Source organism: Candoia aspera, chromosome 1 (assembly GCF_035149785.1).
Source record: "Candoia aspera isolate rCanAsp1 chromosome 1, rCanAsp1.hap2, whole genome shotgun sequence".
NCBI lineage: Eukaryota > Metazoa > Chordata > Lepidosauria > Squamata > Boidae > Candoia > Candoia aspera.
In genome coordinates, this window is record NC_086153.1 from 194,347,272 (window position 1) to 194,361,677 (window position 14,406).

Consider the following 14,406-nt stretch of genomic DNA (forward strand, 5'->3'; position numbering starts at 1 on the left):
ATGTTTCTGATCTTTGAACCAAGTTCAGGAGGTCAAGGAGCACTGTATCTGTTCTGAGTTTAGCCTGCTGCTTCCTTGTTTCCCATCTGTTCCTCTGATTGGCATATTGAATCTTTTGAAAGGCATTCTGTTGCATCTTCTGTTGTCTCTGCAGTGTCCAATCCATGCAAAGATGTCTGCAGCCACCTCTGCTTGTTGAGACCTGGGGGATATACCTGTGCTTGCCCACAAGGGACTCGTTTTGTGGAAGGCAGCTCGGTAGAATGTGACGCAGGTAAGGGGAGTTGCTGAACATCCTTCTTTTTCAGATGAGACAGAGTTTTCCTGAGTAAAATCTGATGCACATACAGAATCAAGATAATGAGTGGATAGTACCTTAGTTTCAAGAACAAGGAAGTTGTGTCTTAGACTTTACCTCCAAATAAGAAACTCTCTGCAGTCAAAAAGCCAGGAGATCATACAGAAAAATACTGGTCCAAATATTTTCCACTGTAACTCTACTTCCACTTCTATTTATAAGGATTTTTTTCCCATAGGGAACATTCAAGAACATGATGATGCCTTATATCTGCCCAGATATACAGTAGCAGTGCAGTTTCCCACCATTCTAAGTGAGAAAAACGCATCATATATGCCCTAAAATATGTTTGACACAGATTTTAAAAAGAGAGGAAATATTCTACCCTTACCCTTATCTAAAAAAAATTGGAAATGCCCCCCCATATTTGTATTTCAATCCATTCACTTTTCCTTAGAAGTTGCTCAGTGAGATCTTACAGTCTCAAGAGACATTAAACGTGGCCTCCTAGCCAGCAAAGAACTATTCACTCCTACTTCACAGTACTTCTAATTAAAATAGCAGCATGTCTTTCTCCCAGTTACTTCTGCCTCCATTCCTTGGTGTGAAGACCCTCAGAGTTTATGCCTTCTCGTACATATGAAGTTTGCCAAGATACTGCCATTTTAATAATGTAATGTATATGTTTCCACTGTGCAAAATTGTGTATTTAGAGTTAAGAGGACATTTCTCATGAGATCTGTTAAGCATTTTACTTTCTATATTAATCACTTGCTGTCAGGTGCTGTAAAATTCTCTTAAGCATTTCCATGGTGTTTTCTGGCTGATACGTGGCACTAATTGTTGCATTTTTTCTGGCTGATACGTGGCACTAATTGTTGCAGAACAGCTTATAGAGACTCCCCTTGGGAATGCTATTATCACTAGCTGAAGAAAACAGTGGATTCAAGGCTATTTTGTTAATTAGTTTCACTGTCAACTGACCTCTCATGTTGCTGTTGTGTTATTATATTTTATTAATAGGCATGTACCGAGGTAGAGACATCTTTACATAAGGTATTGTTTATCACTCTGAACCTCACATAAGAGGAAGTGGCATATAATGGTAACAAACATTATAGAATCTTGGATTAGGCAAAAAAAAAAATCCTGATTTAAATTTTTCAGAGCTATTGGCAGTGGCTAATTAATCATGTTAATGCATGTTTTCCATTTTTCACAGCTATTGAATCTCCACCAACAATGCCACCGGCTTGTAGATGTATGTATGGAGGAACATGCTATTTTGATGAAAGCGAGCTTCCTAAATGCAAGTATGTCTTTATGGATGGATCAAGAATGACTTAACAAGCCAAATAACATGTACAAAGAGCAATGTCCGTGTGGTGGGCAGCGGGGACAGAATGATGAAAGCAGCATTGTGATGTCATGATGCAAGCATCACCTCTTTTGGATGTGCATCATGACATAGCATGCATGCCTCAAAGCACTGGAGCTTCTGGTACAATGCTGTGATGTGGCATTCATTCTGATGTAGGCAGCAAGCTCTGCTGGATGCCCCTGCCTACAAACTCTACAGAAACCCATGGTGGGCTTTAGCCCATAGGAGGCACTTGTTTCTTACAAAAATGTCTTTTTCTAGACAGAAGCTCACAGACAAAATGTAAGTAGTAACAAGAATTAGTAGCAGTATAATATGAAAGGCCCAGTTAAGAAAACAATCCTCCTCCTCCCACTAACTAGAAATCATCAGATAATATTACAATATTTCATGAAGATAGGATGACTGAAGAAATTTCAATAAACTATTCCTGGCCAAGAACCAGTAGTTGTGATCCCTAAATAGATGCCCATCAACAAGCAAACTAAGCAAATCTCTGTGGGTAATCTGGGCTCCTTCAGGAAGAAAGAGTGTCCCTCATATGCCTCCATGACTCATGTCAAGCAAGAGAGGGGCATGTGGGGGGGGAATAACATTGAGGGTGGGGCAAAGAGTAGAAAGGGGATGTTCCTTCTGCCAAGGAGGCCAAGGGAAGATCTTTTAAAACTGAGCATTAGCTTGTTTCTTTGGTGGCAGAAGCTGCTGGGATATACAATTCAAAGGACTGGGACGACTCACATGACCCCTGTAATCACACACGCTTGGCCTGGTGGGCTGTAATTTTCTGCCCAGTCTGGCCAATTGCACTTTCTAGCTTCAGAGACATTTTCCAAACTTCATGTTGCTGATTGCCTCTCAAAACCTTACACAACAAGGTTAAAGCAGATGATGGAAAATACAGTTTTGTAGCTTTATGAAAAACAAAATCAGGCACAGCCAGCTAGTAAGAAGAAATGGTTCAGAGGTGCCAGTTGGTCTCTGTTTTGCTTTGTTGTTTGGATTGTTTCTTCTGATTATTTTGTAGTTATTTTTGTACTTTTGTTCCAGTTGATTCTTTTAAATTTTGTTCTTTTTATGTTACTCTTATTGTTGCGAGCCACCCAGAGTCTGTTGGAATTACGTGGCATCAAAATTGAATTAAATAAATGAAATGAATTAATTAATAAAATGACAGTTGTAAATATACTATAAATGTGACACAGGCAGGCAGTTCTTTTGTGCACTGAATGTGTGAAAGAACTTTCAAGACAATGGAAGCCCACTCAGCCACTTAGATAGCAGTGTATGTGCCAGCCACATCTGCAACTGATATATGATCAATAATATTCTGAAGGGGATCTCAGGAAACATAAAAGTCCTCCATAGGATGCCCTCCATAGAGGCTGGGCCCCACTCTCATGGAGGAAGCCTTATGCCCAGTGTTTCTCAACCTTGGCAACTTGAAGATGTGTGGACTTCAACGCCCAGAATTCCCCAGCCAGCATGGGAACTCCACGCATCTTCAAGTTGCCAACAGTTTCTCAATACTGCTTATGCCTGTGTTCTTATTCAGAGTCACTCCGACCAGGTCCTTCAGGCCACTGCCTTTATTTATGACTTGCTTTTTTAAAATCACTTCTTCATAACAGAAGCCTCATGCTGCTATGTTCCTCTATAGGTCTATGCCATTTCAAACTAGAAGGGAGGGGAATAGAATATTTACTGTCCCTAAAATACTTGCTATGCATTTTAAAGTAGCATGCCAAAGGGGAAGAGGTAAGTTATTGTCTGTTCTTAATACATTTAGTTTGGATACATTCTAATATCACCCACCTTCACCCTAGTAAAATGATACAAAGCAAAGTCTCTTTCAAATCCATTCAGTGATTTCATGAACATATCTGTGTAGTTTTCTGGCAACAGGAAAGAAATAGTTTTGCCATTGCTGCCTTCTAGTCCACAGCCCTGGAATTTCCTGGTGATCTCCTATCTAAGTATTAAACAGGTCTGACCTAGCTTAGCTTTTCAAGATTCGTCAAGGTTAGCTACAGTAGGAGCAGTGAAATGGTATTGCTCAAGAAGTGACACCCCACATCAATGGAGCTTTTGTTCATCTGTTACGTTTTTAAATATGTCATTTCTAAAAGTATCTGGAGTGATGAATTGGCAGGTCCTATCACAAATCAAGAGCAGTTCCCCAATAGGGGAATTGGAAATTCAATGGTTTTTAAAAGTCCAAAAGAGCAAAAAGCAGTTTACTCAGATTCAAAGAAAACCAAGACAACCAAAGCATCTTTACATTCAGACAAACCTGTAGGGGCCACTGGTGCGCCACTGAAATCAAATTCCCTTTATTCTTAAGAACCAAATGCCATCAGTTGTGACTCAGCATTCCAGCATGCTCATTTCCAAAGAAACAGCAAGCTGCTTTGTGGCTCTATGCATGTGTTTGTGTGTCTGTGCTGCCAATGAAACATATAATTACCAAGAAATTGGTTCTAAAATATCATGCCATCTTTCTTTTAAACAAATCTTAAGACTGTAATAAATACAACGAACTTTTCTACTGTCAGTTCCAGTCAAGCATCTTGCTTTCATTTTCCAGGTGCTCTTCGGGCTACACTGGAAATTACTGTGAAGTGGGCCTATCGAAAGGAATTCCTCCTGGGACAAGTAAGCCTTGAAATGTATTTTCATGCTAAGTCATCAGTCAGAGGCCTGAAACCTTTTAAATAAGTTCCTGTTTCTAAGTAGCTGCTGAAGCAGCCTCTGAGTTTCAGCTGCAGGTTCCCTATTATTATTCACTTATGCCTTTTCTCTTTTCTGATAGCAGCAGTGGCTGCCTTATTGACTGTCATTCTGATCATCATCATTGGAGCACTGGGCGTGGGTGGCTTTTTCAATTACAGAAGGACAGGATCCCTGCTACCTGCCCTTCCCAAACTTCCAAGGTAGGTATCACTTGGAATGATGATTGATCTGGTCTCAGGAAACAGTATTCCCCAAAGCCACTGGGATTTCTGCAGGATTAAGCATGGCTCATGATGATCTCTGTTGTCAGCAAAAAGAAAAAAGAAAAACATGCTTTGTCAAGCTCGCTCTCTCTTTTTTCTTGCAAAAACAAATATTTGCAGTGCAATCCAATACACATTTACTCAGAAGAAGGCTCCACAGTATTCAGGTCAATGTACATATGAGTTGAAACTAGCTGTTATTTTAAAGTAAGGGTGGATGACATGGAGTCCTGCAGATGTCATTGAACCCTTCAACTTAATGGCCAGTGGTGAGGGGGGATGAAAGTAGCGATCCAATAATATCTGGAGAGTCACTCATTGCCCAGCCTTAGAGCAAAGGAGAGTGCACTCTGCTGAAAGTTCTGATGTTTTCCTTTTTGAATTATAAAATCACCACACATGCCCTTGCTTAAGAGACTATTGCTTGAATTGCCCTTACTGAAGTCCATCAAAAACTGACTGCCAACTAGCTGCCCCTGAATTGTTCATCCTTGGAGTATTTTGGACTATGCTATTTATTTCTTTAATCTAACAGAGTCTTATTTGTCCTGCCATTTATATTCAAACTTACTTGTGGAAGGGGCAGCATCAGAAGTGCATGTTTAGGGCTGGCTGGGGCATCAAGGATCTATCTAAGGAACATTTCAATCCACTGAACTTCCATACACCAGGGACCTGCACCATTTTTACCAGCAGTTGAATGTGCACTTGATCAAGCATGATAGTAAAAATATTTAGGATTGGACAGTGTAGTATTTCCCTTTATATACAGTATCAATTAATTCAGGAATTCTTTATCCCCAAAGAAGTTGACTAACAACAGAGGTCATCTCAGCTAAGGTTCCAGTGGAGGCTTCTGAATATGGTGCCTTTTCTTTTAAAAAGAAATAGCTCAGTTTTATTTTTGCATCTGATGGACAACTGTTTCTGCATCCATTTCAAAGAATGATACATTAAAATATATTAAAACTTGTATTAAAATGTCTCCTAAAAATAAAATTGTCTTTGAAGTTTAAGTAGCCTTGTAAAATCCACGGAAAATGGCAATGGAGTAACTTTCCGACCTGGGGCTGATGTGTCAATGGACATTAATGTATCTGGTTTTGGAGCTGAATCTTCCATTGACAGAGCAATGCAAATGGTAAGACTATTTTTTAATCTTCTCTAAATGAAGCTGTCTTAAGTCTCATCTCTTAGGAGATGAGAGCCTCTTCTCTCAGTCCCCATAAGAGTTTGCTTTCTTGTAAATGGTTTTCTGATTGGTCATCTGCTGTGGCAGCATTTTCTGCTTATGTCGTGTCTCAAAATTCTCACTGTGGAATTTTGCCATCTGCCAAAGAAGGTGGAAGGTCCTTAGGCGGCACTACTGTTTCTCCGATGCGAACAGGCCCAGACCAACTCAAATCTTTATTACTGTCTTTGCACAAATATGGTTTCATGCCTTACGGTCTCCTGCTTTTACTACCTTGTCATCTAAAGAAGAAAGACTAGTCTTACTCAGTCCTATCGTCCTTCAAAAAAAGGACTTGACCTTGGCAATGACAACACTAATTCCTATTTGGTTTTCCTTGTTAGTGTTGAGAAACGTCGTTTCAGTTACCATGACATCTCATTAAGGGAGCTCATTTTTAAATGATATATTTGATCTCCTTGCCAACTTAGGGCAGCTAGTTAGTTTCCCAAGTCCATCTGAGGCTGAATGTGCATCCTGTGCTACTTGCTCTCTAGTTGATTCCTCATTGAGCAGAAAGGAAGGTCATTATATAAAACAACGTTGAACTCTCCTGCCCATCCCTATCCCCCTTAATATAGCTGTTTTTCCACCGTGAGGCCCAAACGCTTCTATTTATCTGGTTCACTTGCCAATTACTTTGAAGTCTGGTGAGGTACCTATTGAAATGAAGTTGCTTTGGCTCTTTTATTGCCAATTATTTGTTTTTATAAGACCTTGCTTCCTCTGGTAGGGTATGTTTCAGTGCCTGGGGAAGAAATACATTTATTTTTGCTAACAAATGATTTATGAAGTATCAGTTTGCACTTACTCAGGAGCAGTGGTTTGATTTGATAATCTTGCCTAATTTTACCTGATAATGGCAAAGTGCCTGCTAGACTGAATATATGCCAGAAGAGTCTATCATTTTTTTTTTTAAAAAACAGCTGAAAGGTTAATCCATGCATGATTACTATTAACACTTCTCTTGCCCACAGCGTTTCTTTTTCTGTGTATTTTATTATGCATTGCCTTAAAGAATTACAAACTGTAATTTCGACCTTGAACTAATCTATAACTGTTGTTCCCAGAATGAAAACTTCGCTTTGGAGAGTGGGAAGCAGCCAATCACATTTGAGAACCCCATGTATGCCACCACAGACTCCAGAGCTGGTGATGCGACCATAGCATCTCCAACAAAGGTAAGGAGAGGAAAAAAATATTTTTTTTATCCCCCCTCCTTACCCGAGTATCCATGTACAAATCCTTTCCCCAGTCAGCTTTCCGTTTAAGCATTCCATAGCATGTCTGTTCTTCAGTCCTGCCAAACTATCTTTGACAACAGGTAACTGCTTCCAGTAGTGGAGGAAGTGAAAACTTTGAGAATCCGGTATATGCTACATCTGTGTCTGCTGGTGCAGCTCAGCCTCCTGCAAGGGCAGAAACTAGCCAGGTAACAGAAAGGGATGGGGCAAGATAGGGCAGAATGGAGGGTGGGGTGGTGGTGGGAGGGACCGTGCTTCATACTTTCCTCCGATGAAATAGGTTGCATCTTACGATGCTTGGTGTCATGAATAGGAACATCTTTCGTAGTGCTGAATGCCATTTAGATACATTGTGCGATTTTTTATATATATATTGTATGTATATGTGTATGTATGTGTGTGTGTGTGTGTGTGTATAACAGTGCTTACCATTAAATACATGCACCTTCTTTTTTTTCCTGATTATTTCTCCCTGTCTCTTTCTATATCCTTTCTTGCTCCCTAGGTTTCACAATACCCAGTCTGATCTTACTCAAAACAAACAATTTTAAACTTGACAGTTTTGGGTTTAGTTTCGGTTTGAGAGCAAGCCAAATGCCTCTTCTAGCGCTTTCTTTTGTGTTCTTGATTTCACTGCTGGAATGATGGTTAGGTAGGCTGCAGGTTAACCTTACCTCCAGACTGGAAAACTGTGGCTTAATTCTCCGGTAATTAGTAAGATACGGATGGTACGCGGCCTTGCTTTATCTATATGACATCTTTATCTCAGCCCCATCAGCTGGGAAGCCTTTCTCCTCTGGGGGTCGCTTGTTCATGCACTGAAAGGAGAACTATGTCATTTCCATTGCCCCAAAATCTTACACAGGCATGCGGAGAGTCATGCTCCCCAAACCGGCAGGACCAAGGCTCAAAGTGGATGGAACTGATTTTCATTTTGCGTTACTTTGTTATTAGGGATTTTTATAATGGCATTTATTAACTATGCATTTGATTTTTTTTAGTTATTGTTTTAAAACTTTGTTTTATGTTGTTTTCTTAATAGCAAATCCCCCCACAAATTAAACAGCAGCAGGCCACAATTTTTTGCTTCTAACTTAATCTTTTTCACCAGTGGCTGTTCCGGGCACTATAGCCAGGGATAAGAGGGGCTAAGTTCCTTGTCTGCTTCCAACAAAGGAAGTTTTAAAGGAACAGTTGCAAATTACTGATTCATCACTGTACCAAAGCAATTACTAGTTTCAAATGATTTTTTAAAAATATTTCAGGAGTCAAAATGGAGCTTCTTTAAAAGAAAAATGAAACAAAGTACTAACTTTGAAAATCCTATCTATTCAGAGGTAAGATTGTATAGTTTCAAATTCCTACTTAGCAAAACAATATTGATTTTTCAATTGTTGATACTCACAATATTCTATCCTTGATAATGAGGGATGTCACTGAGCAATGTATTAATCCCTACAAAAAGGGGAAAAGGAAAAGAGAGGCTTCTTCCTTTTCCCCATATTCTGTCCCTTCCCTGTGTAGCAAATTTCTGTATTTGTTGAAGAAAACAAGAGAAAAATTCACTAAGGCTACTCTAGGACTTGGTGTCGTTTTCCCTCTGTCCCAGGGAAACAAGGTAGATTTGCTCTGGAGCACATCTTTTTTTTTTTTTTGTCTTGCACTGCTATTAGAGCAGGAAGACAAGTTGCCTTCAATTCTGGAAACAAGAGCTGCTGTTATGCCCAGAAGAGCTATGCACAAAGTCAAGGCACAGTTTTATTTAGTTGGCCATACCACCCACAGGCCCCAAACTGGCCAGAGTAACCAGTCCTGCATTAGAGCATAATAGTGAATATTCTAAGCTTGAGACTAATACAAGGGTTTAGTTCTGTGAAATGTATGCAAGGAGGGCTAGTTTGCTCCTGTGGTTAAGACATTGGAATAGGAGCAGGGAGACTTGAGTTCTAGTCCTGAATTAGGCAACTGGGTAACTTTGGGCCAGTCACTGTTTCTCAGCCCAAGGAAGAAGGCAATAGCAAAGCACTTCCAAAAATATTGCCTAGAAAACTTTGTGAACTTGTCTGTGTAGTCACCAGGAGTCAGGTCTGGCTCAAAGGCAAGAGAGAGTGGGGGGGGGGGATTATTATTGATTACACTAGACCCTCAGTTAACCGGCACCCATTGGTAGATGTAGTTTTTGGTTGCTTGAGAGTTACTATTAAACCCTAATACCCACAAGATGGCAGCAGAGAGATACAGATTTTTTTTGCCGGTTGCTTGAGAGTACCGGGGTTTTTTTTCCAATTGCTTGAGAGTGCCGATTTGACTTTTCTGCTGGTTGCTTGAGAGTGCCGGTTGCTTGAGTTCCGGTTAACAGAGAGTCTACCGTATAGATATTCTCTGTTGATATTTACACACAACCACTCATACAGCAGAAGTCTCTCAGGGCATGATGGGTTTTTTTTCAAAGGTAAGAGTTTGTGTGGTACACCTATGGCCTCAAAAGTCTTTCCTGGTATTGGTCAACTTAGATCTCTTGGGCTTTGTCCAGCTAGTTTTTATATAATTGGTGTTCTGTAACATTCAGCAAATTCTTTAGCTTAGAGAGAACAGAGATTTCAATGTTCCTGTTACCCCCTTGGCAGCCTAGTCTTCCTTTCAGTTCTGATATGTAGCTTTCCCACTGACCCCATTTTTTTCACAGAGTTCCTTTGTTTGCAACATTTTTATCTCATTCGTGTGTCTCCTGCAGATATTTCCCACTCATTCTTCATTCATGCTCCAAAATGTTTACACTGCATTTAAGTTGTAATCTATGAATATTGATGTTAAAGTAACAGTAATGGATGAATATCTCTGCATATGGCATTTCGGATAAACCAAATACAGTAGCTGCACAAACATGACTGAGCACTTTACAAGGAGTAATAACCACTGATAGCTCTATTCTACCATGCATCTATTATTCCAGATGGAGAAGGAACAGCAAGAAGCCGAAAGTGTCCCGTCCTCCTCTCCATCGCTGCCCCAGAAGATTGTTTTGAAAAGAGACCCACCGTTAGCCTATTCACCTACTGAAGATTCATTTAAAGACACTGTCAATCTAGTCAAAGAGGATTCTATTGTATAACTAGTTCAGCTAGGGAATCTCTAGGCACAACCATTTGCACATATATTTTTTGTAAACAGAAGGAAAAAAAATGGCTCACATTTCTGTGAAGAAATATGTTTAGTCTTAGGTGGAAACATGTGACGAAACCATGCCTTGCTCTCTTCTTTTTCTTTTTTTTACACATGCCAATGCCTATTTTTATGAACAATTATCACAGTGTACTATATGTATATCTTTGCACTGACACTCTGAAAGTAATGTTATAAATATACTGTACATTTGTAAATTTCTAAAAGATTATCAGGTTGTTGATGTTGATATTCTAAAATTGTATCACTAGGGATAAATCCTCTATATAAAATAATTATACTAAATAATATAGAGGAGAGCATAGTGACCACCTACTGAATTGCCAAGACTTTTGGAACTGTGTTTATAGGCAGACTCTGCTAAATACGCACTGGTGTTACTGTGCCTCTCTCCTCTCTGTTTTATATGCAAGAGTCCATGAAAAAAATGGCCCTCTTTTTATATCTTATAGAAGATGAATAGCTGACTGTTTTGAGGAGCAAAACAAAACAAAACGGCACAAGTTTTATTTTGTATTAAAAGTTTGCCTTTTGATTGCAGAACTTTTCCTGATTATCAGTGAAATAATTCTATTCTAGACTGACGTCTTTGCAGGTCCTTCATCTTTTATAAAACTGATAGTAACTGGCTGTCCAAAACACTTGATCAAAGAACTGTTTAACTGTTTTAGAAGGCATCATTTGATCCCTTTAAGGAAAATCTGTGCACCACTCCAGGAATATTTAACCTGTTGTGTTGTTTTGTTTCACGTTCCTGGTCGAACTGGATAAGTCCAGGCTTTTAAATTTATAATGTATGAGACTTCTGTTCTTTGAATATATATGAATTTTCAAAGTGAAATGCTATCCCTGTTTTTATGTTTTTGTTGCCTTGATAGGTACTTTGATTAGAAAAAGAAAACTGGAATATGCTGCTGCTGAATAAATCTAAAATGTGTTTTACCATTGCCTGTCTTTTTCTTAATCTGATTGAAGTCTTAAGGGTTTCAGAGTCATCCTGGGGCATGATAGGAACTAGACCCTGACATACAGGTAGTCCTTGCTTAAAAACCACAATTGGGACCAGAATTTCAGTTGCTAAGCAAAGCAGTCATTAAGTGAATCTGGCTTGATTTTATGACCTTCTTTGCAGCAATTGTTAAGCGAATCACTGTGGGCATTAAGTGAACCATATGGTCATTAAGAGAATCACATGGTTCCCCATTGATTTTGCTTGCCAGAAGCTGGCTGGAAAGGTTGAAAATGGTGATCACATGACCACGGGATACTGTGATGGTCATATATGTGAACTGGTTACCAAGTGCCCAAATCATGATCACGTGACCGCAGTGATGCTGTGATGGTCGTGTGAGTTCCAGTTGTAAATCAGGTTTTCCAGCACTGTCATAAGTCTGAACTGTCACTAAATGAATGGTTGTTAAGCGAGGACTACCTATAGTGAATGATGCTTAGCGGTCTTGAATCCAAAGGACCTGAAACCTACCCTTTTCGCTCTCCCCCGAAGTCATGCAATGATGTTGTTTTAAGTCGTTTTTCTCTTTTCTATTGGTTACAATGGGAAGTAAGACCTTTATAAAAGATGGAGAAACAGCAATAATCTCATTTCTGGCCTGCTGTCCGACCAACCTTACAGGTTGTCAGAGCGTGAGAAAGAATGTAGTCCGCTGGCTCAGAAGCTGTAAGGTAGTATGTGGGAAAATGGAAAATACTGTACTAAAACTACATACAAACCTGTAAAGGAAGACTTTTTATAAATGCAAAAATAAAAACCAAACAAGTTAGAAGTTAGCAAAAGAACATGTATTAAACTGATACGCTTAACAAAAGTAAATTTATTTGATTATTTTAGTGGCTGGGAAATAACTGAAAATTAATTACTAAATGATTTTAAAGGAAGAGAAAAAAGAAAGCAAAATCTAGTTGTCATTCATTACATTTCTCCATGCCTTTCTCCCCTTGCAAAGCATCCTTTTTTTTACCACATCGATGTATCACTTCATGCCTTGCCTTTTGTTCTTTGAACTCCTTGTCTTTTTCCAGTTCCATCCAGCTCCAACATTCTCAGTCTTCCGGTTCTTCATGATCTAATTATTTTTCCTTCCTAAATTTGTTTGTGATAAAATCTTCATTCATTTTCTCCATATGATAAATCCATCTCAATGTATTTCTTTCGTACTGATTGCTGACATTTGTATTAAGTCCAACATTCATGCTTGATCATCAGTGCTTCTTTACTATACACATTTCATAAATCCTCTATTTCCACTGCATTCAATTTTATGTTCCTTTACTTTGATAAAATGAAGTGGCAGAAGGATGCTTATATGTGCAACCATTTTCCCTTATTTTGAGTAACTTTCCTTGCAACAGTGCAGTTACTACTCACTTTCTACCACCATTTGCTAAATATTGATCTTTTTCCCAATCTTTATTAAACACTCTACCATGATGCATAAAATCATGTACTTGCTCCAGGTTCTCAACATTTACATACCATTTTCCCTGTCAGTACAATAATCTTAGTTGCTGATGGATTTAATTTTCAAGATCCATATTCCTCGATGCATCAGACTGATTCACTGAATTGTTTGGGTTCTCAGCTAACAACATGGCATCATCGGCATACAAAAGTACACACACATTCATATCCCCAACCAACACTACCCTCATCACAAGTATTCTTTACACATTTATCCATAAATACTTTAAATAGCCAAGGAGACATTGCACGTTGCTGTCTTACTCTGTGTTTCATGTTGAAACTTGTGTTAAACAATCCATTTATTCTCCTGAGTGCCTTACTTCATAATACACACATTCCACTCTGGAAGATCTCTTCAACATCATCTTTCTTTACATACAATTTTTACTACACTCTGTTGGCTGATTAACCTATCTACGCTTTTTCATACAGGACTTGTACTTTCTCTTCCTGCAATTATTTTTTCACTCTGCTGAAAAAAAAAATCTTGTACTGCGATGAATATTAATACATTTATTATGGTATAAAGTCCAATTAACATCTTATAAAAATTGAGTTTTACAAAACTCAGATTCAGCAGAAAGAGTTGCATTTCTTTAATTTAACTGATTAATGAACATTCTGGCTGGATGTAAGGAAGGCTAGTCCATCCCTTGTTGCAAGTGTTTTTACATCACTTTTACAATTCTTTTAGTGACAATCAGAATTTGGCACAATGACATCACTCTCACATTGGAAACTTATCTCATTGGAGGTTTGCATGTAATATTTTAAAGCACACTTCAGAGAAATGTCATTTATTTCAGCATGTCATATCTTGCTTGGCTTTTCCGTATTTATTTTGTCTCAGACAACTCCACCAATGGGTTCCATGGTCTGTTTTTTGAAACTGGAAGAAGTAAACTGAGCTTGTTGCATATTATTACTCTGAAGTCTTAAGTAAATAAAAACTTTACCTTTCCACTAAAAGTAATGTGCATATCAAATTTGGAACTGATTCAGAATTCTCTACTCGTGAAATTTGTGCGAAACTCAAGATGATAACTTTGTGGAACTTAATATGGACCAGGACAGGGCTGTCAACTTCAGTGCCCACTTTTAACATCAGCACCTAACTGGAATTTGTTAAGTAAAAGGGGGGGAAAGGGCCTCAGTAAATGTAAGCGTAATAACAGTTGTTGTTGTTTTTATTTCCCACTCTTCTGCTACATGGTCCTCAAAGCAGCTTTTTTATATATGCTGCATAATCTTCAAACTATCTAATTACCTGTATCTATAGGGAGAGGTATAGCAAGTTTTAATTATGTCCCTAGGTACATGTATGTCTTGTAAGAAACTTTCAGTACTTTATTGTGGTATAATCAACCATAGATTGACAGATGGTTGTGACATTATGGATGGTCTGAGTGTAGAGGTGTAGAGAAAAGCTAATCAGAGAAGTCATGAAATGTGAAGCTATACTCTGGTTTATGTGAGACAGGTCAAGGGCAAAAAACATCTACAAACCCAAATGTAAAAGACAAATAGCTATGTAGTCCTTCCTTCATCTAGAAATATCTAGCAACACAAACACCAGGGAAAGGGATCACATGCA

At 38.7% G+C, this 14,406-nt stretch overlaps 1 protein-coding gene across 1 annotated transcript in view; it reads left to right on the top strand.

The window, feature by feature from the left end:
- Positions 1-11,261, top strand: part of LRP2 (LDL receptor related protein 2) — a 161,492-nt gene extending 150,231 nt beyond the window's left edge. Inside the window, exons 71-79 of the mRNA XM_063306118.1 lie at positions 155-274; positions 1,521-1,611; positions 4,264-4,331; positions 4,489-4,609; positions 5,684-5,813; positions 6,974-7,084; positions 7,228-7,335; positions 8,413-8,484; positions 10,101-11,261. Of these exons, the coding sequence (XP_063162188.1) occupies positions 155-274; positions 1,521-1,611; positions 4,264-4,331; positions 4,489-4,609; positions 5,684-5,813; positions 6,974-7,084; positions 7,228-7,335; positions 8,413-8,484; positions 10,101-10,259 (980 nt within the window). The 3' untranslated portion in view covers positions 10,260-11,261. The remainder of the gene's footprint in view (positions 1-154; positions 275-1,520; positions 1,612-4,263; positions 4,332-4,488; positions 4,610-5,683; positions 5,814-6,973; positions 7,085-7,227; positions 7,336-8,412; positions 8,485-10,100) is intronic.
- The last annotated feature ends 3,145 nt before the right edge of the window (positions 11,262-14,406 follow it).